We start from the raw sequence: 27924 nt of genomic DNA on the forward strand, positions 1-27924 counted from the left end.
AATACTAATGTAATTATACTAGCTGTTAGAAAGGTTCTTACGAACTATTAATTACCAGACGGCAAGTTACCACTTCTGATCTCATGCAAACAGGGTTCTAACCTTTCAGCTATATAAAACCTCTGGCAACACTCCCTGTCGTCTTTGCCTGGGTGCTGTACTGTTACTCCCGTAGTAGTAACTGGAATGTCTCCCTCATCGTCATTCCAAGCTGTCACGCCGATACCCAGCAATGCCGCACGAAGAAGCCAATATAAGCTGTCCATATCTCTTGCCAGCTGTCGTTTATTCTTCTCCTTTTTCTCCTTTTCGTCCTTTTTCTCCTTTTTGTCCTCTTTATCCTTTTTACTCTTCGGCTTCCTTATCCATCCAATAACCGGCTCAAGGATCAATCCTATGAGGATAATAGTCGCTGACACAGTGCCAATGACGATCACAGCAGCGAAATTGAAGTTCTGAACCTGGCCTTGGGAAGGGATCTTCTGGGCGGCGCACTGCCACTCCAGTTCGGCACGATCTTTTCCAGGTAACTCTTTGACTGGTTCTAGTATAAAGGCTCCGCCGGTGTCATTATATCCGGATATATCCAGGAAGAGCATTATTTGCTCCTGGAGAATACTAAGACCTGTTTGGAACCAGAGAGTCACTTCTTTGATCCATTGGTCGTCCGGGAGCGGTGGGGAGATGGCATTATTATACACTAGTTCGCTTGCCAGTAACCCTGTTCAGAAGTTCTCTTGTTAGTATAACAGCACGTTATTCTTTGTATAGAAAAGGAACACAAACCTGTGCTTCCAAGTGGGGCGATTCCAGACTGGAATGTCGTAGAATCCACGAGGGCAGAAATAACTCTCTTTAATACGCCAAGTTGGTGGCTGTTAAGATCCAGGTCTGTCTCGCCTTGTCTGAAGGCCTCACTGTTGTGCGTGAGGCTGGAGCACTTTCCGTTATTTTGGTTACAGACCTGTACCTGATCGAGACAAACTAGGGAGGTGATGAAGTAATCACTGCGATACGTCAATTTCCCTAGATTCATTCTCTTGCTTTTACCTGACGCTAGAAACATCGGATCGTTGACGGGGCCGAGATATACAACGTTGGGGAGAATCGCGTGAAGAGTGAGAATCGCGTCGTCATGTTTGAAGGGATCAGTCGGCTGCCATTGATCCAAGGACGCGCTGGTGGCACCAGGGTCTATCACTGCAAATCTGGAAGAAAACACATTAGTCTAATCTTTTCTATCTCACCGGATTCTTGCGCCAATCAAACTTACCCCGTGACATATCCGACATTCTCATCCCGGATACGAGTGTTGAACTTGAGCGTAATATTGCCAGGTCCTTCATAAGGCCCTGCCTTCAGGGCTGTGAAATTATCGGACCCGTCTTGGTAGGGCACCCAAAGATCGGGGATTCTGGTAGGCGCGCAAGTCGTCTTCTTTCGAAACTGGATCATGTTTTCCTTGGGTCCATTAATGCCCAGATAGGCGCCAGTATCCAGCAGACCCGTGTCTAACGCAATGGCCATGTTTTCGTCGTTCGTATCAGCAGCATAATAGCGACATCGATTGCCTTTCAAAGGACAGGGGACTGTATCATTACGATAAGGTAGCCTTGCGACGGGAAAGCTAGAGGGAGGATCGCGCCGCGACGCCTCTGCGTTCCGATACCACGCTTTAGCATAAGCTCGACCGCGGATCGCCTTGTCAGTGGTGTACGCAAATGAAGCCGCAAAGGCGTCATTGCTGGAAGAAACTGAAAAGTTGCTTCTGACATAGCCACAGTTTCTTGGCTTTGCTAGCACCAGCACGACTTCCTCTCGCGTGCTAGCGATGCTTGCCACGATCGTACCGACTGGGACGATCGCCGCGGCAAAGATGATAGCGAACAGGCCTGTACAGAGCAGTTTGCGGACATGTCGGACATTAGACTTCCTCCAAGCCCGCCAAATCTTGGCGAGATGCCACACAGCTGACGTTGGCTTTTCAACGTTGCGGAGGAGGACTTGTAATTGAAGCTCCAGCGGGTCGGTAGCCTCTGAAACGTGGCACTGGTGGAGAGCATAAGCGGCAATTGTCCAACAGCTCTCCACAGCCAGGGTAAGGAGAACCGTCAGACCCGAGATAAGATAGCCAGCAGACTGTATGGGCAGAGTTATAACTTTGCCGTCTAGACCTGCGGTGGAGTAGTTTCGCCATATACCTGTATAAATATCATGGCTCTCCATAGTAAGGTCGGGAAGGAAACAGGAGTCAGACAGTTGACAAGAAATAAACCAAGAAAAACGATTTGGAGTGAGTACTGATCGAAATTGGTAGATGGGGGTATCAGAACAATATATATTGCCCCCGGCCAATTCACATTTTGCATAAGTTGATAGCATAAGCATAATAGCACAATATTCTAGGACGTCCTTTGGCCATGATATTCAATAAAAAGCAAAATTGAAAAGAAAAAACAGAACTTTCAAGCCTGTAATGCAAGCCGCAAAACGCCTCAACTGAAGTGGCTATAACTAAAAGTTTCAGCTCGCCATGGCTTCAGGAAACTTGGAGGCGGAGTGAGACAGCAGATCAGTGCGGTCCAATTAGACCACTAGGTAGGAAGTACGCATGATCATTAGGCAAAGCCCAGAGGCGCTTTTGCGCGTTTGGCTTGTCACCGAAATGCACTTCTCCTAAAGTGCATTTCCCTGCATCCTGTCAAGTGTTTCTGGCGTCTGAAGCCTTCCCTTTCCTTGGATATTAGGATAATCAACGCTCGCTATTTAATTTTACTTATCTTACAAAGTACCGATTCCTCTCAAATGGTGGCCAGCCTTATAAACTATTTAAAGCTAAGGTAGGAAAGAAAAACAAGTGGCGAGTGGTTGTATCGATAAGAGGAAGAGCGCCCTTGATTTGGGAACGCATGCCGTAACGCGTCCTACAGCTCATGTTAATATTCGGTATTCATCGTGTGAATACTTCTGCAGTAATAAGTCCAGAGGGCATTTGCGGGTAACAGTGTTCAGATACATGAGACTCGAAATGCTTTTTCTTGGTAGTAGAATGGTCACTCTAGGAAGATAATAGCCTTACCTCGTTTTTATCAGGGGAGAAGTAGCTTATGCTTATTAAATCCCTGGTGTATGTTACGAAGCCTGATTTTGTGTCTACGTCACTGTCAATTCTAGAGAGGGCAGTGCAAAATTCTTGATTGTATAACAGGGCCTCAAAACTCACATGACCTGAACTCACAATGTTGAGATCATATGCTCCAGTCTCCATCAAACATGGGGTTAATCTTCAGCTGGCCCAACCCATCCTCGCCCGCATTCTTCTTATCCACTTCCGTATCAGCAATTGTCCAGTTCTTAATATGAATACCCAGCGTCAGGTTTGCCTGCCCGGGAGTATAATTATCCATCTCCTCCCCGGCGTCCATACCAACGACGCTTCTTCCAAGTCTCAGCTCCGTATCGTTATGTAGCGTCTCAAAATGCACATTTGAGATCTGCAAGTCGAAGTTTTGCATTGGAGCAATCGCCATGAGTGCTGCACAAACCCCCTCACAGACGACATCATCAATTTTGACTTGTATGGTCCGCTGAGTGTCGATCTCCTTTGGATCACCGTAGAACGGCGACGCACCCAGAATAGCCGACGGAACATACGCATCGGGCTTGATCCACCGATTATGAATGATGCGGAGTTTACTAACCGATACGTCGCTAACGTTACGCGGCTTCCAGCCCATCTGAATGATAGCATTGTTCCGAGCCTTCCAAATCGTCAGACCGTGAAGTTGAGCTCCAGAGTGATATAGTTTGATAGCATCATCATTGACGTGCCAGAATACATCGCGAACTGAACCTTTATACATCTGTGTTCCGTCGGTCTGGAAATAATATGCCCCAACTTGCTTGTAATCGCGGATATGTGCACTGACTTTGTTATCTTCTTCGTGAGGAGTGCTGTTCTTGGGATAGAGATCCATCGTGTTGAACGGCGGCGAAGCAAGCGTTGGGCCGATGCAGTGCCAGGTCTGATTGTCTGTCACGGACTGATGCCAGAACATACGGAGGCTGTACCTGTCGTCCTTCACTGAAGTATAGTTTTTGACTGTGTTGGCCATGTATACATAATTCTCGCCTGACAGAACTCCATAGCCGATTGTATGGAAAGTGGAGTGTTTCGTTGTGTATTCCAGTGCTGCTTTGACGTAGGCACCAGGCTCGAAATATACGTAGTGAGTCTTCGGATTCAACTTGATATGGTCCTTGCCAAGAACACCATCCTTCTCTATCCAATGGACGCCCGGTTCGAAGATCATGGTTGGTTTGGACCCGAAAGTGTCTTGCGTCATCTTTCCAGGGTGGATGACCTGTACGTTGCTGGATGTCTTGGAGGGAATTAGATCCTTGGGCAGAGGCGGGCTGGCGAAGATGATAAGGCCATTTCTGGGTTCCTCACTGACTATGACACCACCATCATTCACATAGTCAGTGCCGTTGGACCTGTACGTGAAGAGATCGTCCTTGAACTCAACAGAGAATCTAGCCCCGGATTTCTGGTAAGGCACTCGAACCAAGACAGTGTTATGCTTTGGACTCTTAACTAAAAAGCCAAGATCAACAGGGCGGATGACAACGTTTGAAGCTGGGCCAATCGAAGACCCGTCAGTAGTAACAATCCGAACATCGACGTCTTTGCGGTAGATAAACTGCGTCCAAGCCATATTAATTCCCTCATCTGCCTCAGTGGTAATCCCATCTCCGTCCGCAAAATCATACTCGTTCCCTGGTTGAGCTGGATCGAACATCTTGCCATTGCCATTACGAGGAATGGATTCATAGACGAAAGAATGATGAAAGTCATCCTCACCCGCAAGGGAAACGGAGACGTTGTATCGTCGTGAACGCCGTACCTCATCAGCCGCTACTGAAGTATTGGTGTTGACGACCGAGTTTTCGTGCCACCATGTCGTAATATCAGAGTCTGGCACTTTTAGTTCGCAAAGTCGGGCTGCTGCGAGGAAGCCGAAAAACTTCCAGCATGGGAGTAACATGTTTGTAGCTGGGGATTAATCTGTGAACTTGGAAGGGCCCATAGAAGCTGGCCTTGGTAGCTATAAATCCTCTCATTCTATCTCATTTCCAGATGAACTCACATATTTGAACATAGCGCATAGCCACATGTAAAGAGGCCTCATTGCGTGTCAATTGATCGATCTAACAAAGAAACGGACCGACAAGACATCGTTAACCAATGGTATGCTCTAAGCCGAGACCCCATGCATCTTGGCATCCAGACGCCAGCCAGTGAAGCCAGGTATTTTTTGCGGGTGCGGTAATTTCATGCAGATGCATGTGTCAAAACCTCCCGAGAATCATTCCGGACTGCCAAGAAGCTTTTGTTCTGGCACATTTACAGTAGTCATATCCAATAGCAGGAACACTCAATTTGGTCCTCTCGCACGACTAGGAATGAGGTGGCTGCCACTAACCCGGTGACATGGAGAAGTTACCGCGGGTTTTCGTTAAGTCTTAAAGACAGCTATAGCTAGTATCAGATGGGGAATTTGTTTTCAGCCGCCCATTCTGCTATTCTAAGCGCGATGGTGAAACGGATCGGCGTCAGCCAGGCCGGCAGGTCAGCTATCTACTTGGCATAGCTTACAAGGTTTTACCACGTCGTGAGCATTCTATTCAAATATCCCTTTAAGTTATGATTCTCTCGCCTAATGAAATATGATTTGAGAACTAGAATAACTACTCCTAGACCATTCGTCATTAAATTGTGCTGAATTCGTGTACTGGTGTATTCAAGTTAGGGAATTCGGGCAGCCTGGCTAACGAGGCTCTGCAGGCACGCCATATTGATATGTAGGCTGACACACAGGACTATCACAAGGTACAGCCCCGGTACAACTTCATGTGGGTGCACTAAATGTAAACTCAGCCCCTAATTGATGACTGCAGTCTTATTGTGAAGCACAAGATAATCTTGTTGCTTTAGCGTTTGATTAAACAGAGCGACGCAACTCCGAATAGAAATAATCCAATCTTAAAACGTTTCCCATATATTCTTTAATATATAGTAGATTATTTCTTCTTCTATAACTTTCCCGCTTACTAGTACTGTATTGATTACACATGCCGCCAGGTAATTGCTATTTTTAACCCCCATGTTAAATCCAACAGCAAGGTGCCTAACGTGAGTTGGGGGCTCATTGCTGCAAAAGACCTCATTGGGTAGTTAATGTAGCACAGAGCCAGGACTTCAATTCAGCCCAGAAAGTCACCCACTCAGACTAATGATGTCATTCTTGGAGGTCCCCGACCCATCAGATGTTTATTAAAGTATTAAAATCATTGTCGCCGTGTAACCACGACCCGCCATACAGGCTTATATAAACAACTGGGTTACCTGCAGCAATGATATTTTTAGGACGTGGTGAATGACTATTTTTATTCTAGCTGAGCTTCTGCAGTTCTTGGCACAAGAGTTATCCTGTAAATATTTCGCGAGGCTCTGGTAATTCCTGCTCTTAAATACGCTACGACTGCCTTGAAACAGAGCATGTCTATTCCCTTCTTAATTTTAGTCTCCCACGCTCTATGATCGCATTCCTCGTCTGGGAAAGTCAAGACAGGATTCAACGTCAGTGACACTCTTTACAATATCAAAGAACCTCATCAGGATGGTCGACATAGAAAGCCACACGCCAGTCAAGGCGACCGACCGCCTACTTTCGGTACCGAATTACCATTTCACGTCACCCATCAGCACCTCATCAGACAGCATACCCTTGAACACGCTTCCGACAGGATCTCCTTTGTCAAGAGAAAGCCTCGTGAATTCCATCTCAAAGCCCAGAAGATTTGCAATACCATACCAGAATAAACTACAGATCATCTCAGTGGCGGTTCACGTTTTAGCCATCGCTATTACTATCGTCATTGTCCAGTTCAGACTTCGTGATATATACTGGTTTGACCAAACCGCGAAGCTTGATGTGTTGGGAATGGAGATCAGGGCTGAGTCAAATACATCAGCTCTCCAGTTTGCTGCCAAGATCCACGAAGCCCTCATCCAAGCCTCTCTGACTGCCATGGCATTCCATATTATAAGACATATGCTTCGAGGTCAGGGTGTGTCGTTTAGCGTCCTAGATGGGGTATATCGGTTTGGCTCAGTCCCTTAGCTCTGGTCGAAAGGGCTTTGGGGTGCCTTGCACAAGCCTTCCCAGTACCAAAATTTCCTCTTCGCTATAGGTCTTGCGATGGCCGCTGTTTACGCCAACGTTATTGCTCCATCATCCGCTATCTTGCTCACTCCGATACTTGATTGGTGGAAAGTCCATGACGCCTTCAACGGCCAAAACTTTACAACCCTCATCACCGGAAACTCGAGTCGAGTGTTTCCGTCATACTTGACGCCGCGTGGCAAGTGTGAGGATGATCCTAGCTGGGATCAATGTCCTGGAGGAGGGTACAGCACCCTTCTCTCATTACTTAAAGCGTATCAAACCGACGGGATCGATCTCGAAACCCAGATTAAGCTACCAGTTTCAAAGTCGTACCGGAAAATCAGTTCAACGCTAGAGTTCAATAACTATACCGCAGCAAATGAAAGTCTTGCTGTCGCCACAACTTCCCATACTTCAATCGCCATGATAGTGGGTCTGCTCTGGAACCACATCCGAGAACAGAAATTAGGCAAGGTAAACGACATAGAGCGCCCACAGTTTCGACCCAGCATCCAGGACATTCGTGCACCACTGGTTCAGGTTCAGTGTTCTCCCTTCTCTTGGATCAATGCCACCAAGAAGATTCAGGATCCTATATTCAAGGTAAACAATCTGAGAAACTTCAGTCAACTTGTTGACAAAGAGGACACCGACAACTACCAACGAATGGGGAATCGAATCGCTAAACAAGAGGATTGGCATCACACAGAATCCACTCTTCGTGTCCCTACTCTGAGATGGGTCGACGCTTCGTCTTTGTTTGATAATCCCAAGCTTTCTCTCGCTGCAGTCGCAACGGTCCCTGCGTATTATCTCCAAGGCGATAAAGCAAAGCTTGACAGCATCATCCTCCCATGCATGATCGATGCCCGCTGGGTAGATGTATCTCTTGAATACGATCCCACGATGGACAACACAATCCACAGTAATTTCACGGACCTGATGTCGCTGAGGCGTTATTGGGACCCCACAAACACGTCTAGTCCTCCTGGAGGGCTCACGTCACCAAACGTCATGATTAACACATCTTGGGCCAGATCACTGAACCTCAAAACAAGATACCATTACAACGTTAGGAACGGAAAAAGAGGCGTCACAGCGATTGAGAATTTAATGAATACCTTTATAAAAACTGACGACGACCATGATAAGGATGACGACGACTATATTCCCAATCACTTTGTTCCACCTTTCAACACAGCAACTGGAAGAAAGCTGGGAAACTTCACGACTGATGGGTCAAAGGTTGAATCCTATATAAACGAGATCTCCAAGACTGTATCTGCTATACTCTCTCTCGCTATAGTTGATGGCATGTCCCGTAACGCCATTAGTCTAAAGATGCGCTTGATTACCAAGAACCTCCAGAATGGCTTATCGCAGGGGATAGAAGAATTCTGGGAGCCCCATCCTGACGAAGATGGCAATCCTGGATCGGAAGTGTTCGAGGCAACTGAAGTCGATGAGCCAGTATCTATCGACTGGGAGGTCTACAGATATGGATGGGGGTATGGTCGTCAAAGTACAACGGTATACTTCGCTATCACAGCTCTTTTCATCCACGTGGCATTGGTACTTGTATTTGGGATCTATATATCGATATTCTGGGTAAGTGGGGAACGGCCTGGCAAGTCTCGAGACACGATATCCGAGTTTGTAGCTCTAGCATTGGCCTCTCCACTGGTAGGTGATAACGCTTCAGAAGTGAGAAGACTTGCAAATGGCGAGGAGGAAGAAAATGAGGGTAGCAAGCTCTTGACTTTGCCGATTAAGCTTGGGATGAATGATGAGAACGAGAGAGTATTATTAACTTAGGCTCAAGGCCTGGGTACGCGATCACAATAGAGCAAGAATATCCAGAGCAAATGGATTAGGCAAGGCGTCACGAGGAAAGCTAGTTTAATTCAAATTCATAAGATTGTGTATATAATATGTCCAAGTTCAGTGTGTAGATGAGACGATATAATCTGGAGTCCAATACTATGGAAAGACCATTTAACGATCGGATCACTACTGCACTTTTGTTTCTTTCTAAACCTTATAGCCATATTTTATTATTCCTCCACGGTATATTGTGAACATCTGCGTCCCTTTCGCTTCCCCAAATTGAGGAGAGTCTGAGCTAGAAAACAACTTCATGTCGTCTCTAAAAGAGTATGACTTATTGAAACTCTAACACTGGAACTTCAGAGACTTCCAATCATCTCCAATGTTGAAGCAATCATTGAGATTAAGGCCCTTCTCGGAATAGCCCTGGCAGTTTCCCTCCCTGTATCTGATCACTAAAGAAATAACTTGTAAGCACAGGCATTATCGTCTAAGAGTGGAGTTTAGCATACTGTGGCAGCTGGTCCTCTTTCTCTCCTGCATGCTAACAGCATGGTCCTTCGAAGCCAGGTCTTTGATGCAATATCCACTGTTGTAGCCCTTCCTGGAGCGTGAGGTTCGGCATGTGGTGGTGGTCCAGAACTTGACCGTGATGTCGTTGGCTCGGCTCTCGAGGTGGGAGTCAAGACCTGCGGGAAGGGTGTCGATGGGGTTGGCCAGAGCGGGAACGGCGAGAAGAGAGCAGACTGCGATGGCAGTGGTGGTGAAGGCGTTGAAGAGCATATTGGGCAAGGAGCTTGGTAGAATCTTTCTGATCTAGATAGTGTTGGATGAGGATGAAGGGATGTGATATGAAGAGAAGTGACCCCCTACTTATACCCGACAGTTGTTCTGGCAGTACGTAGTTGAAGTACGGCCACTTCCTCTTTGGTACTGTGGATTTGACATGCTGTGAACCAAATATCACCACGTCGCTTGAATGCAAGCATAAGGGTACTCGGGCGTCTATTCGATACCAGGGTATCCATAACCGCAGCTTTGCGACTTCCGAATTGATACGGCCCCCAAGCAAACGTTCCAGAGGTCTCAGAGAAACTGAGAGAAACTCAATAGGGTCGGTAGTTTAGTTACGGTTACGGTCTAGATCACCTAACTCGGCGTTAATGGAGGATACTATCTGAGGATTGGTCCAATGTTAGGCTCGTGGGTCCAGTGCGAGATTGAGAATTGAAGATGGCTAAGAGCTAAGAGCAGATCTGGCAACCCTAACTCCACCCCCCCCCCCCCCCCCTGTTCCACCATAATAGGCCCCCAATTAAATCCCGCGGGCCCTGGAGCGGCTGATATGACCTGTATTAAGTCAGGCTCTTGGCTGTGCATCTCAAGGCCGAGACTTCGAGTATCGTCGGCTATTTAGAACCCTGCATACCTATCACATCGCCAAGGCGGGAAACCACTCAGCGAGGATTCAACGGTGGTCGCTAGACATTGAAGAAATCTATCCACATGTGGAACAACAAAGATACATTCCTTTATGAGGGGTAGTTCGAGTTCCTAAATCTAGCGCAGATCTTTAGTAGCGGCTCGTAAATTCAGCTGAAAGGAGACCCGGATGGACCGGCCGTGACAAGGATCATGCGGGCTCGGAGTTTAAACTCACAGAACCAGCTCTAATTGGAGTTGAGCTGCATGTATGCCCGGAGAGTGGAACGAGTTTAGCAGTGCGGTATTGGGGGCGGAATGGAATGTCTGAACACAGGACTAGATGAGTATAGAAAAGCAAGTAGACATTGGCGGCTGCAAGTAGTAGATTCCCTCAAAGCTATTTGTGAATCAATATGAGAATTCATCGTACAGCCAAGAGCAGGGTCCCGGGTCCATACAGCTCCCTGACTCTCTCTCTCTCTCTCTGTCATCATGATCGCCCTTGGCTGTTTGTCCGACCCACTACTCTGCAGTGCTACAGCATAAATTCCCTGCGGCGCAGACACGGCAGAGATAGAGGGGTAAAGACCTTCCCTGAGGCCAAGCCGGCTAACTCGGATTCAACGTTCCATTTGAACACAAATCTAGAATGTCTTGTACAAGCATAAACCCAAATAGGATACTAGAGCGGACCGTGGTCAGGGTGTTGGGTAAAAAGCCCGAGGACAGGAAAAGCTCCGGCAGCCTCTGGAGATCAATTGCATGCTAGTTCTAAACATTATTCCTAAGCTCTCTTCAATGCCTCGGTCCTCGAAAGGCTGTTGGGATCAAGGTAAGGCTTCTCGCCAATGCCTACAGCCCTGTGACCCGTGCGCTCACCAAGACCATCATAATCATTCGTCGCGCTATGGAATGCACTGCGGTTATCCCAGAATGCTAATCATCATTAGCATTACACTCAACCACCATTTGAATCAGAGTACTCACCAATATCGTTGGGACTTCTCCATCTGAAGCGAACCTGCAGATCATGGTTTTGCTCAATCCTCTTGTAGAGCGACTCCAAGATCTCTCTACTCTCGCGCTCGCTCAGCTCATTAATGCGCTTGGGGAAGTTTCCAATCGCAAAGATCGACTTCCATCCCGTAACTGGGTTTGTTCGAACCACGGGATGAATGGCCTTGAGCTCATCACCGACATTGGCGGGATTTCCTCTCGGTTCCTCGTAAACCTGGTAATGATCCGGTCTCGCATCTCGCGCCCTCAAGAACCCTTCGCCAGAAAAGGTAGCAGTCAAGCCCTCAAAGAACTTCCTGTAGGGATCGCTAAATCGATCATATAATTCATATCCCGAAGCCCAGAGGGTATCGCCACCTCCGGCGGGGAGTTTTGTGAGTCGCAGACTCGTGTAGTCAGCGGGATACTGCTCGAATTGGATATCGCTGTGCCAGCTTGCAGCGCCCTGCTTTCGATCATCACGATCTTTGATTCTATCCTGGAAGAACTCCACGTTTGATGAAATAACGCTGATCTCATTGTCGTCTACGCCGAATTCATTGGTGCTGTTGAGAAGAGGGTGGATGTGGAGAGTTGAGTCTTTCGGCTTGTTGGTTAGTTGGCCGAGACGGTGGACGAGCTGCTTGTGCTGTTCGTCTGTGAGGTTGTCCTGGGCGCGGAAGAAGACGACGCCGCGTTGGGAGACTGAGATGTTAGCGATGAGTTTGGGGGCCGGGAGGAAACTTACTGGTGATGGCGAGATCGCGGATCAGTTCATCGGCGTTGGGGGCGTTGATGATGTCGTCGACGAGATTGACTTTTGGATATTCGCGTCCGATGACGGGGGTTGACTCTTCGAATGTGAACTTGTCAAGGGCTCCCGATACCTTGAGAGGCTCTGGGTACTTGTTGGCCTCGACATTGAGCGGCACAATGCGCTCAGCCTGTTGGGTGATGGTAGCAGTAGTCGACATGCTGAGCTATGTTTGACCTGTCTTAATGAAACAATGCTAATCTTAAGGAACAGAAGACAGTATTTGCGTGGCTCTATGCTTCTCTTATATATAATAGCATCAGTCCCCACCACGCGTTATCAGATCGCACAATCCGTCATTTCACTTACGACATCCCGATTGACCTCGCTAACCCCGCAAGAACAGGTACGCACACAGTCTAGTGAGTCATGCCGTTGGTCTTGCGCTTTCATCATGGTCGATGGTGTCACTTTAGCTTGTGAATTCATTGGATAGTGAGACCGGAGCTGCGCTTGCGATAACGTTGTCTCATCCGCATCATCGGTCGACAACCGATTCGGAACTCGGAGTCTCTCGGATCTCGTTCCATTGTTGATCCCATTGGATGATCGGAGTCGAGGAGGTTCTTTGAGCTCCGAGATATCGGTTGTCGCCAGCATTTGACTCGGTCTTGTCATCCTCGTACTCGCTCATGAATGACCTTTCGTATTAGGTGACAGACGCTTACAATTTCGCCATGTCTCGTCTATCCGACAGGCCGAGCAAATAATTCCTTTCAAGCTGAGAACCATGTGATCAGATCCGTTTTCTTTGCAATTTGGGGAGATCGATGGGAGTTCGGGATGGCGTGCTAGCTTGTCAAATCCCGGGGATTGCACGTTATCCACTTCGTCATCAGAGCCTTGGATGGTGAAATGCGGAGGTCTCCATCGAATTAGTGCAATGATAAAATGTTGGCATGGGCCAATTTCTCTGATAACATTGATCAAAATGGCAATTTCTCATTTGCTTCAAGCGCTGCGTTACTCAGAATTAATTGCATGTTGTAGGCTTGAGAATTATGAAAGTTGCCTCTATTGTTCCCTCAGTTCTGGGGAATAGATTACATCAATGATTACTCTGGTAAAACGTGTAATTTCTCACGACTAAGTGGTAACTGAATGTACCTATAAGTTAAGGACAATCGTGCTACATAATCGAATCAGAATCAATGGCATTTTGCATTATTTTAATCTATTAGAATAATTGAATGAACAAGTTCAGGGTAGCTGTGTTTGATGCCCGGACAAAAGCTTTTCCCACTTTACATGGTCTCGACAAGAGTACTCAAATCGGTGGCATCCTTATCATCGGCCTCGACCGATACGGCGCAAAGTTCTTCCGCCCTTGACCAAAGGCGGAGGCCCAGCCGCCGACTCCGCCTGACATCCGCCCCGCGGCAAAGATTTCCCAGTGTGACACACAAAACAGGCAGGCATGGAATCTGCGAAGCGGAAGCGAGCCGCCAAGGCCTGCAATTACTGCAGAAAGAGGTGCGTCAATATTACTAGAGAAGTGATAGGGTGCTGATTGATGCAGGAAGAGGAAATGTGATGGCAGACAGCCGGTCTGCACCCTCTGCGAAGAGGCGAATAACTCTGAGTGCGAGTATCGCGATGAAGGAAATGAGTCAAAGTTAGTTTCATTCTCATGTTGGTATGAAAGGCTGACTTGGTTAGGCGCATTGCTATTCCTGTTGATCGCGTTGACGAAATCTTTGATCGTCTTGAATCTCTTGAATCAACATTTCAGTCTGCTATAGCTCGTCACCGGGATCGAAGTCCCATCTCAACACCTTTCCCAGCATCGACTCCTTATCCGGCCTCTACGCCATACGCACCATATCCCATAACACGACATAACGAACCAATCAGTCCTGAGGATGGAATAGTACCTGCCTCATCAGTCCACTCAACAGGACCTGGGACACAAACATCGCTGTCTCAATTCGCCAATAACAATGTGTTCAACACGACGATGGACATACCACTTTCTCACTCATCCACAACAGGGAACTTACTCAGATCTGCGCCGGCGAAAGCACTGCTAGGACACTATCCTTCAGATCTATTTCTCCATATTGAGTTGAGAAGACCCATCCCTGAAGGATTGAGATTAAACGCCGAACCAGCGAGTCAAATCGACCTCCCAGCATTATCACCCAACGAAACAGACCATCTCGTCAGAAACTACTTCCAACTCGTTCATCGCTTCCATCCAATTCTCGACCAGCGAGCTTTCTACGATCTATACGACAGAACCGTCGACCACGGCGCACGGCCTGATCTCTCGTCTTCCCTGGTCCTCGTTGTTCTCGCACTAGGTTCTGTTGCTGCTGAGACGCCAAATCGCATGGATGCAAGTTGGAGCCCTGGAGTAAAATTCTTCACACCCGCTGTGAGATTATTACTCACGGAGTCGTTATGCTCGTTCGGTGGTGATCCTTTGTTACCGCAGGCGTTGTATCTCGCTGCGCTGTATTATAGCTATTTGTCGAGGCCGCTGCTTGCGTGGAGGTTGGTGCACATGGCGTCAACTGATGTTCAGCATTATTGGATAAGGTGAGTATCGCTGTGGCCGTGATTTAGTGCTGTACTGACTTGCCAGGTCCGAGAAGTTGCTGCGAGATGGTTCGCAGGACCAGTCAATTCTGCGAGTCTTCTGGGCCATTCTCGTGCTCGAATGGTAAGCCACCCCGCCTTATGTTACAAAAGCGTTCTCTAACTATCGTCAGTGATATCCTCGCGGAGCACCATCTCCCTCGCAGTGGTATCGAAAAGATCGTCGATAAACTCCCCTACCCATGGTCCGATGGTCCCTCCGAACCTTATATGCACCGCTGGCTCGCCGATCTCTCATCCCGTCGCCTTCTGAACAGAATCCACTACGTCCTCTACGCAGAAGCTGAGCCAGGTACAGGCGATAACCAAGCTGATAACTCTGAAGAGACGCAGTCAAGTCTCCCAAATCTAGCTCACGAGTTGAATCGTCAGCTGGGTGCATGGTATCATCTCCTCCCTCACAGTATTAGACCCAATCTTGAGATTCCACCGATAGGGATTGATGATACCATGGTTACTATACGATATCATACCACGGGTGACATTATCTACAGGCCTTTTCTGTATCAAGTTTGCGCTCTTGCACCGGGGACACAACCTAATCCCGCCACCCTTGAGAATGCGCGACAATGTCTGGTCCACTGTCGTAGATACCTCAATGCAGTCGAATTTGCAGTCCATGCACCAACAGCATCTTTGGAGAATCTCTTACATGGGTATGTCTACGACAAGAGTGCAATAACGATTACTAATAGATCTAGGACCATGGCAGTAGTATTGCTCCTCTCATTCGCAGCCTTCTCAAGATTAGACGCCCTCAGAGTCCCAGATCTCAACCAATTGCAGGACAAGGGAATCAGGATCTGCGAAAGATGGGCGTTTCCAGGGTCGAGTATAGAGCAAATGGTTGTAATTCTGCGCGCCCTCCGAGCAAAATGCATCGATACAGGCTGAGAGCGAACCACATAGGAAATAACCTCAATGGAGAAATTTACCCAATCTGGTGTCATAGCTGTGCATATCCGGTCCCGGAAATGGTCAATCCAAAGGCGAGGTCCGTTGATTTTTAACATCAAGGGCGCGCGCTAGTCTTCGTCGGAAGCAGGGCCGAGACCTGTGGCGAGATCTTTCCAGAAGCCACTGGTTCAGATCTGCATGGTTCACCTCTGGACTCGGGGAGTTTATCTAAGTTGGAACTGTTCAAGTATTTTAAGCCGCCCAGCCAAGCCCAATTTTTGAGATCCGAAATCTGCAGATCCACACACCGCCAACTTTTCCATTACATACCCCGGCTACACAGTATTTATTACTCAATTGTTGTCCTTAGCTTCGTTGCACCAATTTATCTCATCATGACTGCCAAGGACTCCCAACATCCTCACAAAGAAGTCATCATCAAGCCTGCGACGCTCGCTGATGCTGCTCGCATCGCAGAGCTAGGTTCACATGTCTTCACAATAACATTCGGCCACTCCGTCGAACCCCACGAACTCAGCGCCTTCCTCGAAGAATCCTACACAGAGGCATCAATTATCAACGACTTGAACGACACAAACAAAGATGTTATCATCGCGACAAACTCCGACGATGACTTTCTCGGCTTCGCATATCTCACCCGGGGAAGCAGTGAACCCTGTGTAGAAAACATGGAAAAGACTGTTGAACTACAGCGAATCTACGTACATCCTAAGTCTCATGGTGCCGGCGTTGGAAAGGCTTTGGAGAAGGCTATTGAGAGTATGGCCAAGGAGCAGGGGTTCAAAAATTTGTGGCTTGGTGTTTGGGAGGAGAACCCGAGGGCGATAAGGGCGTATGAGAAATGGGGATACAAACAGGTCGGGGATCATGATTTCACTATTGGGTCTATTGTTCAAACTGATCATATCATGGTTAAAAGCTTGTAGATGCAATACTGGGAGGCATTGAATCATGGGTTGATAGAATTGGCGTTAGGTAGTGGGCTTGACATATGACATCTAGATAGACAGGCAGGACTAGAATCAATTAGCTTCTTTATGATGAACATTCTTTCAATCATGTCTCGTCTGTCAGTGCTGTTCGGTGTTCAAGACCGAGAGATTGTGACTCGATTGATAACTCTGTATTCAAGCGTCTTCGACTCTCGGAAGCAGGTCCGATAACGCTAGGTGAATGGCCAATCACAAACCCCTCAGTCCTACGCGCTCTAGACCTTGCTTAGAATGACTGTGCTTGTGATTCGCCGATCCAGACCGGCCCGGTTCGACGTGAACGACGCCCTTTCATACTGGCGGCCCGCCCACTCCGCCAAACCTTTATTACTTGCGATATCCTTTCATTCTACACTGGCTTGAAGTCTTCAATATTTCCCTTTGACATAAACTACTACGGCAACACAAGAAATACCCGAACCATGTATATCCGCGCCGCCCACGCTGAAGCAGACCTCCGCGTCCTTCGCCGTCTCATCCACGAAAATCCCCTTGGAATGCTCACAACCGGCATAAAATCCCAAACATACTCTTTTCTCCAAAGCAGTCACATCCCCTTCCTTCTCGACGTAAAAGATGAATCCAGCGAAACAGAACTCGGTCGTCTCCGCGGCCACTTGGCCCGTCAAAACCCCCAAAGCAAAGCCATGATCGAGCACTGCACCTCCACCCCCTCTCTCAAAAACTATCTCGAAGACGAAGTCCTAGTAATCTTCACGAAGCCAGCTCATCATTATGTAACGCCCAAATTCTACACCGAGACAAAAGCAGCGAATGGAAAGGTTGTGCCGACGTGGAATTACGCCGCGGCGCAGGTTTATGGAAAAGCGAGGATTTATTATGAGAATAATGAAGAGACTTCTTCGTTTCTGGGACAAGCGATTAGTGATCTTACGGATCATAATGAGAGGGGTGCGATGGGGTACACGGCTGAGAGTCAGTGGAAGGTGTCTGATGCGCCGGAGAAGTATGTTGAGTTGTTGAAGAGGAATATTATTGGGATTGAGATTGAGGTTACCAAGTTGGAGGGCAAGTTTAAGATGAGCCAGGAGATGGGAGTTGGGGATAGGGAGGGAGTTGTTAAGGGCTTTGAAGTGTTGGGGACAGACGTTGCTGATGAGATTGCGAGGGTTGTTAAGGAGCGTGGAGAGTTAAAGGACCAGAAGTGATGCTAAGTAATATTGCCGTGCTAGTGGGCGCTCCTATATGTGAACCCAATGTAGCAATGCTAGGCTTGATCTTTTTAGAGTCTTGGGATAAAGTATTGATGAATGTCTTGCTAGTATTGGGGCCAGAATGTTAACAGTTTATTCCAAAGCTAATCATTACCCTCAAACTATCAAACCATGTAAATGTGTAACAAACTGAACAGTAGCATTAAGGCAACCTAACTCTAGCCCGAAAAGCTAGTATCAGATGTAAGCAGGGTTTACTTACATAATTACTCGAAATAAGTCAGCGGAGTTGTACTGGCCAAAAATGCCATTGCAGCATATTCATTGTGCGAGCCTATAGGAACCAACCACGTCGGTACCCCTCTTCTCATCATCATATCATGCATCCCTCTCACCTTGTCCTGATGTCCATAACCTTTTTGTAACTAATTAAAAATAGCATGACTACTGAGTAGGAGAATAGACTCTCCAAGATGTCGTATTGTGCGGTTTGTCAGCGCTCCATTTTGTACTTCTTCCTCGATGCCGACGCCCGTCGGGGTCTCAAACGTGCCTTGGACTTGGAACCCTTCTCCATCTTGGAATTTGCGATGTATCCTTCGGACTATGATGATCGGCTTTTACACAGGTTTCAGCACTACGACTCTATTTCTGAGCTACAAACATCTGCAATTTCTTGCGAGCTATGCTCATTGATGCTTCCCTTCCTCCTCGAAAGCTCTATCATCGACTATAACGAGGCTCATTTCGACACTAAGTTTGCCGTAAGACGCCGAGGTGCCATTTATCTCCTTCCATCGGCACAGCATACGTCGAATTGGAAAAACGCAGAAACACTCCCTCAGCCTGTTTATAACAGGAAGAGCGACTTCTACTTTTTTGATAACTTATATAAATCAGGCGGATATAGTCATGGTAGCTCAACCGACACAAGCTTAGCTCGCCTAGTCCCTTTGCCAAAATTTGAATACCACTACACATTCCGCAGACCTAGAGATGATCATGGGCAGTTATCTTGGATCGCCTTTGCTCAGCCACACGGCAAGTTCCTGATGCAGCACTATTGAGCGGCGCACTAACACAATATAACCTCAGTTTGGGTTGAAAAACGAGCTATCTGGGCTACGGATCACATCAAATTCGAGGCAAGAGTTAAGACAATTCAGAACTGGCTTGGCAATTGCTTGACTGATCACGAGGAATGCCGTGTGCCAGAAGTTAGGCGTCCAGCACGGTTCCTTGTCCTTCATGCGAGTGTAGATGACGGAGATCTCCGACTCGTCAGTACAGCCAACCTGTCCCAGTTGAACCGCATCAAATACACAGCTTTAAGCCATTGCTGGGGCTCAAATACAAATCACGCAGCTCGCACTACTCGTGAGAACGTCCATCAGAAGATGACACGCATCTCGTTTCATTCTCTTCCGAAGACCTTCCAAGATGCCATCAAAGTAACCAGAGCGATTGGCATATGGTTCATTTGGATTGACTCTCTCTGCATTATCCAGAATGATGGTGATGATTGGGCGATGGAGGCATCCAAAATGGCCGATGTCTACAGAGGAAGCTATCTGACTCTAGCAGCTTCCTCATCACCGGACGCAAATGGAGGGCTATTTCTAGACTGCCAAACCCCGGCGAAAGCTGTGAACTTCTCCCCTGAGTTGTTTCCACCGGAATTTGAACAAAAGCTTCCTAAGAGCTGCTTGGTTCGTCATCCAGTAGCTTCAAGAGCTGCGATACTTGACGGACCACTCAGCAAGAGAGCATGGGTCCTTCAAGAACAGATTCTGTCGACTCGAATCATTCATTTTACCAATACCCAGATGTTCTATCAGTGCACATTTGGACTAAACTCAGAGGATGATGTTATCAGTAGCAGACTGTCGGAGCTCCCCAGCCTGGTGGAATTCAAATTTGATTACTCATTAAAGAGGCCTTTCCTTTGGTTCAAGTGGGTAACCGAGTTCAGCGCCCGTCATCTCAGTTTTGATAGTGATAGAATACCTGCCATGGCTGGTTTAATCAAACACTACGAGCACATATCGCTTCAACGGCCCATCCTAGGTCTTTGGGATGGCACTTTCTGGATTGATCTAGCCTGGTACGGCTATACACCAGCGAGCAGCAAAACTCGCCACAGCAATGATACGTTCGAGGGGTGAGTACAATAAACAAAGTCTTCATATGATCCCCAAAGCTAATAAGTCTGCAAGCATTCCAAGCTGGACCTGGTTCTCGTCCAAAGCCAAGCGCATCCACAACTTATTTGACGATCTGTGCTTTTTAGACGGAGGTCATTCTCCTGAGGAGAACAGCAAAGTCAAGCTAATTCACCATAGTTGTGACTGGACAGGACCTCCATATGCATCGACATTGAAAGGTGCGGAGCTTAGAATATCAGGTTCCCTCAAGCCTGTTAGGCTTCAGCATCCTACAAGTGCAAGCTTGCCCTTCCTCGACGGCGACAATACATTCGACTCAAGACAAGGATCTGAAAATGGGCAACCGCCTGGGCTGTTGTTATATCTCGACAGTGTGAAAATGGACCTTGATCAGGATCGGTTGTTTCTTCTCCGCCTTTTTACGGCCAACGTTAAAGATAGCATTTCGGACTTGGACGATTTTGTCTTGTTACTGCGAGAAGAAAGTCATAACAACAATACGGTATTTCGTCGACTGGGCGCGGGATATCTAGCAAGACCACAGCCTGAGCCGTTTATTCTGTTCAGTACTACTCATCTGAGCTGTTTGGATGAGCCAATGGATGAAGAAAGCCTCGATGAATTATTCAAGAAACCAGAGGCTCCACCCGCATTTTTTGACGATGCTCCTGTTCAAGAAGTTATACTAGTATAGTGGTGTTTGGAGAAGTGACCAAAAATACATGGTTCTTCACATGTTGGTGAGAGAGCTTTCATGGAGGTAGATTCTGTTGATATTCGATTATTAGTTGCTGTGTGGTAAATCGGCGTCTAAATTTACCGAGTATGCATCGAGCTCATTCGGCCTGGGCAGTGTGACACTACCATGAGCCTCTCGCAGGATCTGCATGTTTCATTCGAATGACGGGTACAAAGTAGGCTGCGATCAGAACACAACCGAATAGAGATTTGCAATGTTAAAATAACATATCTCTGCTCCATTTGCTAGGAAGAGATGCTGCCAACCACTACTCCAATTGACCCCATAGTGAAGGGCACTTCCAGCATCATCGCCTTTTACCTAATCACCGAGCAACCCGGTAACTTACCTCGGCACTGTCAAGCAGCACAAGATAAGCTTGTCGCAAATGCAAACCTCAATAACCGTATATTCCCGATTATGGGGCCCCATGGGCTACCAACCGCTCCAATAACAATACCATTCTCGCGGGATCGTGAAGCCGACCATCGACTTTCGATGTTACGCGTCGCTGTCGGGCCTTTTATCATACCATGAAAAACGCAGATCGTCAAGTGATACTCTCTTGAAGATTTCATTGACGAATTCTTCAAAATGCTGACAGCCCTACGGATGGCTCGGCATTCAGGTACACCACGATGCGAACACGAAGAGGAATTTGTGTAGGGTAAGAAAGCGGCATACCAACACGCTAGCAAATTAAATTCCCCGACGATGACATGATGCAGTTCCTCACCAGAACAAACTGTTATTGACTCGTGAGAGTTGAATACAAACGGTTGCTTAGATAAACGAACTGGGGATTGGGGAAGCACGTGGTATTAAGTTACGCTTTAGGTAAAATTACCAGCATGAAAACTGGTTTTCTAGGGGAAGTTCGTTAAAATTTCTTAACAATCTTAACAGGACAGGATTGCCTATGACGCAGTGGCGCTGGGAATACCGGATATCCGGACGCGGCTGAAGGATACATGCATCCCGCATCCCATGACAGACAAATACAGTGACAGTGACCATGGAGAATGGGGAACACGGGGTATGGAGAAATAAGAAAAGATAAAAGTGCTTTCGGCCGAGGCAGGGCCGTTCGGAGACGAAGAGCGGGTAATCGTTCAAGGTACGGTATCCAGAAGTTCTTGGAAGTGTCGTGGTACCTGGATATTCTATGGAGAGAATGGATGAGATCGTCGGGTTCACAGAGAGAAATAGATTGGCGTCATTGCTTCGCATGCCAAGATTTGTATGGGAGATCGGCAAACGGGGCTTGGCAGCTTAGACAAGAGATTTTGACGGCTGGGCGATAATCTACTGTCTCACAGAAGAGTTTAACGGTGAGATCTGAGTGCAGAGATTCGTAGAACCACAACTCGATTGACTTTGAGCCAGAGTCAATCTCGACATGAGAATGTCATGAACTGATGCTTATTGAATCCAATGCCATGGTCTCTCCGGATCCCTCGGGTGTCGTCATGTTTTGATGGTGAACCGAATCCAGAATAGTACTGAACAGGGGTTAGTGTCACTAACGCTCCCAACCAAAACTGCCATCCAAGCCATCACGGGGACATTTCCCCCAATCAGAAGTGCTGGGATTAATGCATTACAGCGCCGTTTCAGTTGATTTTGCAGCCACTACAAGATCCCAAAAGCCATATCGTCATACCAAACAGACTCTGTTCCTTCGATGCCATGAGGTGTCAGATGTGAGATGTCTCGGGCTTTCCCCAGCTTTACAACCCCGTGGAGGTGGTACCCCGTTACCCATTATTCACCCCATTACCCAATTATTGACCCATTGTCTGCATTCCCCTTGTTAACCCCACAGAATTGGTAGAAGCAAAAAAATGGGACGGACCGATTTCGTGGTCTCGAGACCAGGACAGCCAGGATGGGCATCAGAGTGCGGCTCATTGGACGCCTGTTTTTCAGGCCTGACATCACGAAGTATCACACTTTTGGTTTATAACGTCATTCTCGATTAGTATGTATTTAAATCCTCGACACCCTCCATTTCGTCGAGTAACTCAATCACCAATTGACTTTGGATCATCACTAGATTCCTACTACTACTACATATCATTATCATTAACAAGTGCTTGGATTAGGACTGCCCATCATGGCGCCGTCCTTCCTCACTGTTCATTTCGATGACCAGAATCCAAACTCTGAAAAGGGAAAAGAGGCTGGTGCGAGGAGGTCTCTCGCTGGCCTTGATTACTCGCCTTTGCCTCGCATCACGCCCCGATCTTTCCTCCTAGCTACCTTTGTCTCCATGGGCGGTCTTCTGTAAGTTACCCAGCCGCTCTACTCTTCAACAGGAACTGACAGGAACAGCTTTGGTTATGACACAGGCCAAATCTCAGGCTTCCTCGAGATGCCAGATTTTCTCGATCGTTTCGCCCAGACAAATAGCAAGGGAGAAAAAGCATTCAGCACCGTCCGCTCAGGCCTCATCGTAGCGCTTCTCTCAATCGGTACGCTCATGGGCGCACTAATCGCAGCGCCTGTGGCCGACCGCATTGGAAGAAAGTACAGTATCTCTGGCTGGACGTGGATCATTGCTATTGGCTTCATCATCCAGATTTCCTCAGACCGGGATTGGGTGCAGATCATGATGGGCCGATGGGTCGCTGGTCTCGGAGTCGGCGCCCTGTCGCTCCTCGTTCCCATGTTCCAGGGCGAGACTGCACCGCCGTGGATTCGAGGTGCAATGGTTTGCTGCTATCAGCTCTTTATTGTAAGTGACACGATTCTTGGCATGCCAAGTTTCCTGTTCCGACGATCTGTGGAGAAAAAGTGTCAAGGATTGCACTGACAATTTTTGCTTAGACGATGGGTATTTTCTTGGCTGCGTGCTTCAACTACGGCACTGTAACGCACCATCCCGACAGCTCAGCATCCTGGCGCATCGTCATCGGCGTCGGCTGGGTCTTCACTCTCGTTCTCGGCATTGGAATTCTGTTTCTGCCCGACACGCCCCGTTTCGACTACCGCAATGGCAAGGTTGATCGCGCGCGCGAAACCCTCTGCAAGGTCTACGGCGCGACGCCAAATCACTGGGCGATCCATACTCAAATGGAAGAGATCGAGTCCAAGCTCCGCGCCGAGAGTCACGTCAAGCAGAACCCTGTTCAAGAATTCGTCGGCATGTTCAAGGCGCCGCGCATGGCCTATCGTATTTTCATCGGAATGTCGCTTCAGATGTTTCAGCAACTCACTGGTGCGAATTACTTCTTCTACTACGGCACTACCATCTTTCAGTCTGTGTCTATCAACAGCTACAAGACGCAGATTATTCTGAACACGATCAACTTCTTGGTTACGTTTATTGGATTGTATATCGTTGAGCACTACGGTCGGCGCAAGTCGCTTATTGCGGGAAGTACTTGGATGTTCATCTGCTTCCTTATCTTTGCATCTGTTGGTCATTTCTCACTCGATCGCAATGATCCTACCAAGACGCAGGGTGCGGGTATTGCTATGATCGTCTTTGCTTGTCTTTTCATTCTGGGCTTCGCTACGACTTGGGGTCCTATGATTTGGACCATCATGGCTGAGATCTTTCCCTCGCGATATCGTGCCAAGGGCATGGCTCTCTCAACAGCTAGCAATTGGCTTTGGAATTTCCTCCTCGCTTTCTTCACGCCTTTCATTACGAAAGATATTGACTTCCGATACGGATACGTCTTTGCGGGATGTAACGTCCTGGGCGGTCTGCTCGTCTACTTCTTCGTCATTGAAGGACAGGGACGTACCCTTGAGGAGATTGATACCATGTACCTTGAAAAGGTGAACCCTATCAAGAGTGCCAAGTGGGTTCCTCCCCCTCCTGAGGAGATGTCGAGGATCAGGAAGCAGGCTGGTACGGACCTCGAGACTGCTGTTCCTGCGGCGTCGAGCGATGATGAGACGCTTGCGAGGCCGTCGGGTGTTACTGATGGTGGAATGGGACATCATAAGGAGGAGCATGCTGGAACTACGCACCGAGAGTAAGGGATGGTGATGATTGGGAGTGACGGGGATATATGATGAGTGATGTTGAAGACGAGACTGCATGATACCTACGACCTGTTCTTATTGTTCATAGTCAAATTTACCGTACTTATACCTGATCAACTACTTGACAACGTGCATCCAAGACTGGCCCTCTCCAGATATCGGAACTGTGATGAAGTTATATGCTAGAGAGGTCAAGAAAATGTTACGTCCTATCATCAAGGTAAAGGGGACAAGGTAATAAGCGCACTGCCTTACCATACCATCGAGTCGGGCTGTTGGAAGACTTGAAGCTTCAGGCAGTCGCAGTCTTCTAGGCACCTGAATGATTCACTTTTCTTCACGGTCAATGCACTCACCCACTGCTACTTCCATCACCTGCCATTCTCCCTCGATGGAAAGAAAAACAACAATCTTCCTCCATCCCCATTTTGATCCGTACATCAAATAATTCCATTATCATCATCAGCACAAATTCTGCCACCGCCATCAACTATCCATCGTCAATACGAACGACACCTTTACTACTGACCGACCGCGCGATCTTCAACTGCATCAGCAACGCCGACTCAACGAACTCCTCCATCATTCATTCTCAACATCCCCACCAACATCATCTACATCGACAATCTGCACCCGAACATTACCAACATGTGTCAAAAGTCCAGCTACGAATTGTGCTGTGAGAACTGCAACAAGAGAGTCATCATCTAGGTTGTGACCCATCAAGTATGCAGCGGCAAGCCTCCAGTGAAGATGACCAAGGTCGAAAAAGAGGAGCGCAAGAGAAAGGGTCATGAGGTACCCTATCGAAAAGACGGATTCATATGCAAGCACAGAATACGACCTTACACTCGACGCCGGGACTTTGTCGGAATGCACGCCTGCTGGCATTGCAGTCTTTCCAGTCTAAAGACACAAGCCCAGGAAGACCTGAAAAGACTTCTTGCGGATGAAAACCGAACGGAAATTGAGGTGGAGCGTAAAAGAAACAGGATACAAGAGCTAAAGAAACAAATTCTGGATACCGGGCGCCCCCAAGAGGAGAACACGATGACACTGCCAAAGCAATTGGAAGTCGACAAGGAGGGCTAGTTACCTGGTGCACTGGCCAAATCGGATCCTAAAGTCCGGAAAGCTCTCGAGTGGTTGGGCAAACGACATTCTCAAGTCGATGAACAGCCAAAGGACCCATCCGCCTCGCCCTCGATCGATTCGCCCACTACGAGTGACCGAGAGCCTTCTCTCTCTGCAGCGACAAACAAGGGGAAGGGCAAAGCGGTTGCGAAAACAGGCGTGGTGGATGTACCATCCGAGGCTTCTAGGTCTTCTTCGTTCCCTGGAGCGGACCGTACCTCTGATGCTGAGATGGAGGATGCTAAAAGCAATGAGGTGGCGGCTACGGAACCAGCCGACGAGACGGCTCTTGCAATAGCCGCAGTCACTTCGGTCGAGGCGTCTCGTGAAAGAGCCGAAGTCATGTCGGCTTTGCGTCGATTCTTGACCTGGAGTGATCGATTCTAATTCATGACAGAAGCTAGCGGCGTCAGGATGGCGATTGCCATGGTCGTGCGTGATACTGTCGACGCTGTCCTTGGATCACAGTAGTTGTGATGGAGGATGAAGGAGTGCTGGACAGGGATGGGGAATGAGCATAGACTATCGAACCAATGGGTGTGGGTAAAGAGTAAGGAATGTGGCTCACACAGAGAATGATAGCTGATAGGGAATATGACCGTGCTCTCGTTTCGTCGCACCAGGCCAAAGAGTTTGCTGATGGCGGTTCTTCACACGTAAAAGCCTCTAGTACCGACAGACCACAGTAGACCAAACCGGAATATTGTGAAATAAAAAATCAGGTCATACTCTGGAGTGATTCAATATGTTAGCTTCATACATTGTGCTTTACGTCAAGATGCCGCAGCATCATAGAGCATACATTACGTTACCAGTACCAACGGTATGGCTAAAATCATCAGCATTGAAGCTGGCGAATAATTGACGTTGAGTTATAAACTCACTCAATGTGAAAGCCTCTATGCAAAAGTTTATATTGGGAAAAAGAAATATCGTGTTCTCATTCATCACCTGTATTCGCAGCCTAAATCTTAACCTTATAGGCGGTAGTCACATATCATACAGATCTACAAGTACTAAACTCACGTAGGCGTTTCTGATGAGGTCGGTCGTGCTGTATTTAGATAGCCGAAGAGACAAAGAAGTGAGAGACCTTATAGGTGAACATACTGCATTTTTACAGTGAACAACACGCGGGTGACGCCTCGGGTCAGTGAACATGCGAACTTAACGACATTGGATAAACAATGTGCCTTTCAAATGCCCTCAAAGACCGTGATAAGGATACACTCCATCTCAAAAACTCAATATCACCTTTCCTGCAAACGTATAAATACTCCCTTCTCATCCCGGCATGGCCCGAACCTTTACTCACGCGTCTCAATAAACGCCGGCAAAGCTTGAAAGAATTTCACACCACCGTCTTGACCACCTTGCTAATATTGCACCACCGCCCTCACTAACGTACGGTTTGCTAACACTCATCCCAAAATGTGTCGAGAAAGAAAAGAGACTTGGCTGTGCAAGTACTGCCAACGGTTCATCAAATCGGTGACTTACAAGATATGGAAGTGCGATGGATTCAAACGGAATGGGGTTTGCACTGAGGTGAAGAAAACACTGCCGACGACTGTTTATCAACATGATGCGGATTGCGAGTTTTGTAATGCGCCGAGAAAATGGCCTGACGATGAGGGTTTTGGTGCGTGGATGAAGAATCAGAATAACTCGTCGCCATGGTGAGGATGAGAGGAGGTTTTGAGAATTGGTGAGGCTGGACTTGTCTTTTCCAAGCCTACAGCTTCAATCGCAGTCATAGATCAATTGTATTTAGGCTTTGTAGCCGTTTATACCCCAATTTTATCTTCTGACCGGCTCATGAACCCGGTCTCAATCCCCATCGGTATCCATCCCGATCAAGTGACACGGCATTAATCTCCACATTCTCCATTCGGCCATCTTATCTC

The 27924-nt window shown here is 47.7% G+C and overlaps 11 protein-coding genes; 7 read left to right on the top strand and 4 right to left on the bottom strand.

Moving 5' to 3' along the window:
• Positions 1-47: 47 nt before the first annotated feature.
• FFUJ_02288 (uncharacterized protein) lies at positions 48-2226 on the bottom strand (the record flags this gene model as incomplete). XM_023574000.1 has 4 exons in its annotated part: positions 48-721; positions 787-1007; positions 1056-1208; positions 1274-2226. The coding sequence occupies 4 exons, from the start codon at positions 2224-2226 to the stop codon at positions 48-50; spliced, it is 2001 nt and encodes a 666-aa protein (XP_023427433.1).
• Positions 2227-3248: 1022 nt separating this feature from the next.
• FFUJ_02289 (related to Dextranase) lies at positions 3249-5048 on the bottom strand (the record flags this gene model as incomplete). The annotated part of the gene is made up of 1 exon (XM_023574001.1): positions 3249-5048. The coding sequence occupies one exon, from the start codon at positions 5046-5048 to the stop codon at positions 3249-3251; it is 1800 nt and encodes a 599-aa protein (XP_023427434.1).
• A 1635-nt stretch (positions 5049-6683) lies between these two features.
• On the top strand, positions 6684-9047 carry FFUJ_02290 (uncharacterized protein; the record flags this gene model as incomplete). XM_023574002.1 has 2 exons in its annotated part: positions 6684-7134; positions 7201-9047. 2 exons carry the CDS (start codon positions 6684-6686, stop codon positions 9045-9047), a joined length of 2298 nt encoding a protein of 765 aa, XP_023427435.1.
• Positions 9048-9404: 357 nt separating this feature from the next.
• FFUJ_02291 (uncharacterized protein) lies at positions 9405-9842 on the bottom strand (the record flags this gene model as incomplete). XM_023574003.1 has 2 exons in its annotated part: positions 9405-9514; positions 9572-9842. The coding sequence occupies 2 exons, from the start codon at positions 9840-9842 to the stop codon at positions 9405-9407; spliced, it is 381 nt and encodes a 126-aa protein (XP_023427436.1).
• A 1426-nt stretch (positions 9843-11268) lies between these two features.
• On the bottom strand, positions 11269-12454 carry FFUJ_02292 (related to taurine dioxygenase; the record flags this gene model as incomplete). XM_023574004.1 has 3 exons in its annotated part: positions 11269-11420; positions 11472-12185; positions 12229-12454. The coding sequence occupies 3 exons, from the start codon at positions 12452-12454 to the stop codon at positions 11269-11271; spliced, it is 1092 nt and encodes a 363-aa protein (XP_023427437.1).
• A 1257-nt stretch (positions 12455-13711) lies between these two features.
• Positions 13712-15789, top strand: FFUJ_02293 (uncharacterized protein; the record flags this gene model as incomplete). XM_023574005.1 has 6 exons in its annotated part: positions 13712-13767; positions 13814-13909; positions 13954-14835; positions 14882-14959; positions 15009-15551; positions 15597-15789. 6 exons carry the CDS (start codon positions 13712-13714, stop codon positions 15787-15789), a joined length of 1848 nt encoding a protein of 615 aa, XP_023427438.1.
• Positions 15790-16187: 398 nt separating this feature from the next.
• Positions 16188-16739, top strand: FFUJ_02294 (uncharacterized protein; the record flags this gene model as incomplete). The annotated part of the gene is made up of 1 exon (XM_023574008.1): positions 16188-16739. The coding sequence occupies one exon, from the start codon at positions 16188-16190 to the stop codon at positions 16737-16739; it is 552 nt and encodes a 183-aa protein (XP_023427439.1).
• A 488-nt stretch (positions 16740-17227) lies between these two features.
• On the top strand, positions 17228-17974 carry FFUJ_02295 (probable transcriptional regulator; the record flags this gene model as incomplete). Its single annotated transcript, XM_023574009.1, has 1 exon — positions 17228-17974. One exon carries the CDS (start codon positions 17228-17230, stop codon positions 17972-17974), a length of 747 nt encoding a protein of 248 aa, XP_023427440.1.
• Positions 17975-18453: 479 nt separating this feature from the next.
• On the top strand, positions 18454-20839 carry FFUJ_02296 (related to tol protein; the record flags this gene model as incomplete). XM_023574010.1 has 3 exons in its annotated part: positions 18454-18895; positions 19076-20141; positions 20197-20839. The coding sequence occupies 3 exons, from the start codon at positions 18454-18456 to the stop codon at positions 20837-20839; spliced, it is 2151 nt and encodes a 716-aa protein (XP_023427441.1).
• Positions 20840-23000: 2161 nt separating this feature from the next.
• On the top strand, positions 23001-24877 carry FFUJ_02297 (probable low-affinity hexose transporter HXT3; the record flags this gene model as incomplete). XM_023574011.1 has 3 exons in its annotated part: positions 23001-23170; positions 23219-23621; positions 23714-24877. The coding sequence occupies 3 exons, from the start codon at positions 23001-23003 to the stop codon at positions 24875-24877; spliced, it is 1737 nt and encodes a 578-aa protein (XP_023427442.1).
• Positions 24878-25636: 759 nt separating this feature from the next.
• FFUJ_02298 (uncharacterized protein) lies at positions 25637-26404 on the top strand (the record flags this gene model as incomplete). XM_023574012.1 has 2 exons in its annotated part: positions 25637-25862; positions 26019-26404. 2 exons carry the CDS (start codon positions 25637-25639, stop codon positions 26402-26404), a joined length of 612 nt encoding a protein of 203 aa, XP_023427443.1.
• Positions 26405-27924: the final 1520 nt, after the last annotated feature.

The sequence above is a fragment of the Fusarium fujikuroi genome, chromosome FFUJ_chr03 (genome assembly GCF_900079805.1).
Source record: "Fusarium fujikuroi IMI 58289 draft genome, chromosome FFUJ_chr03".
In the NCBI taxonomy this organism is placed as follows: domain Eukaryota; kingdom Fungi; phylum Ascomycota; class Sordariomycetes; order Hypocreales; family Nectriaceae; genus Fusarium; species Fusarium fujikuroi.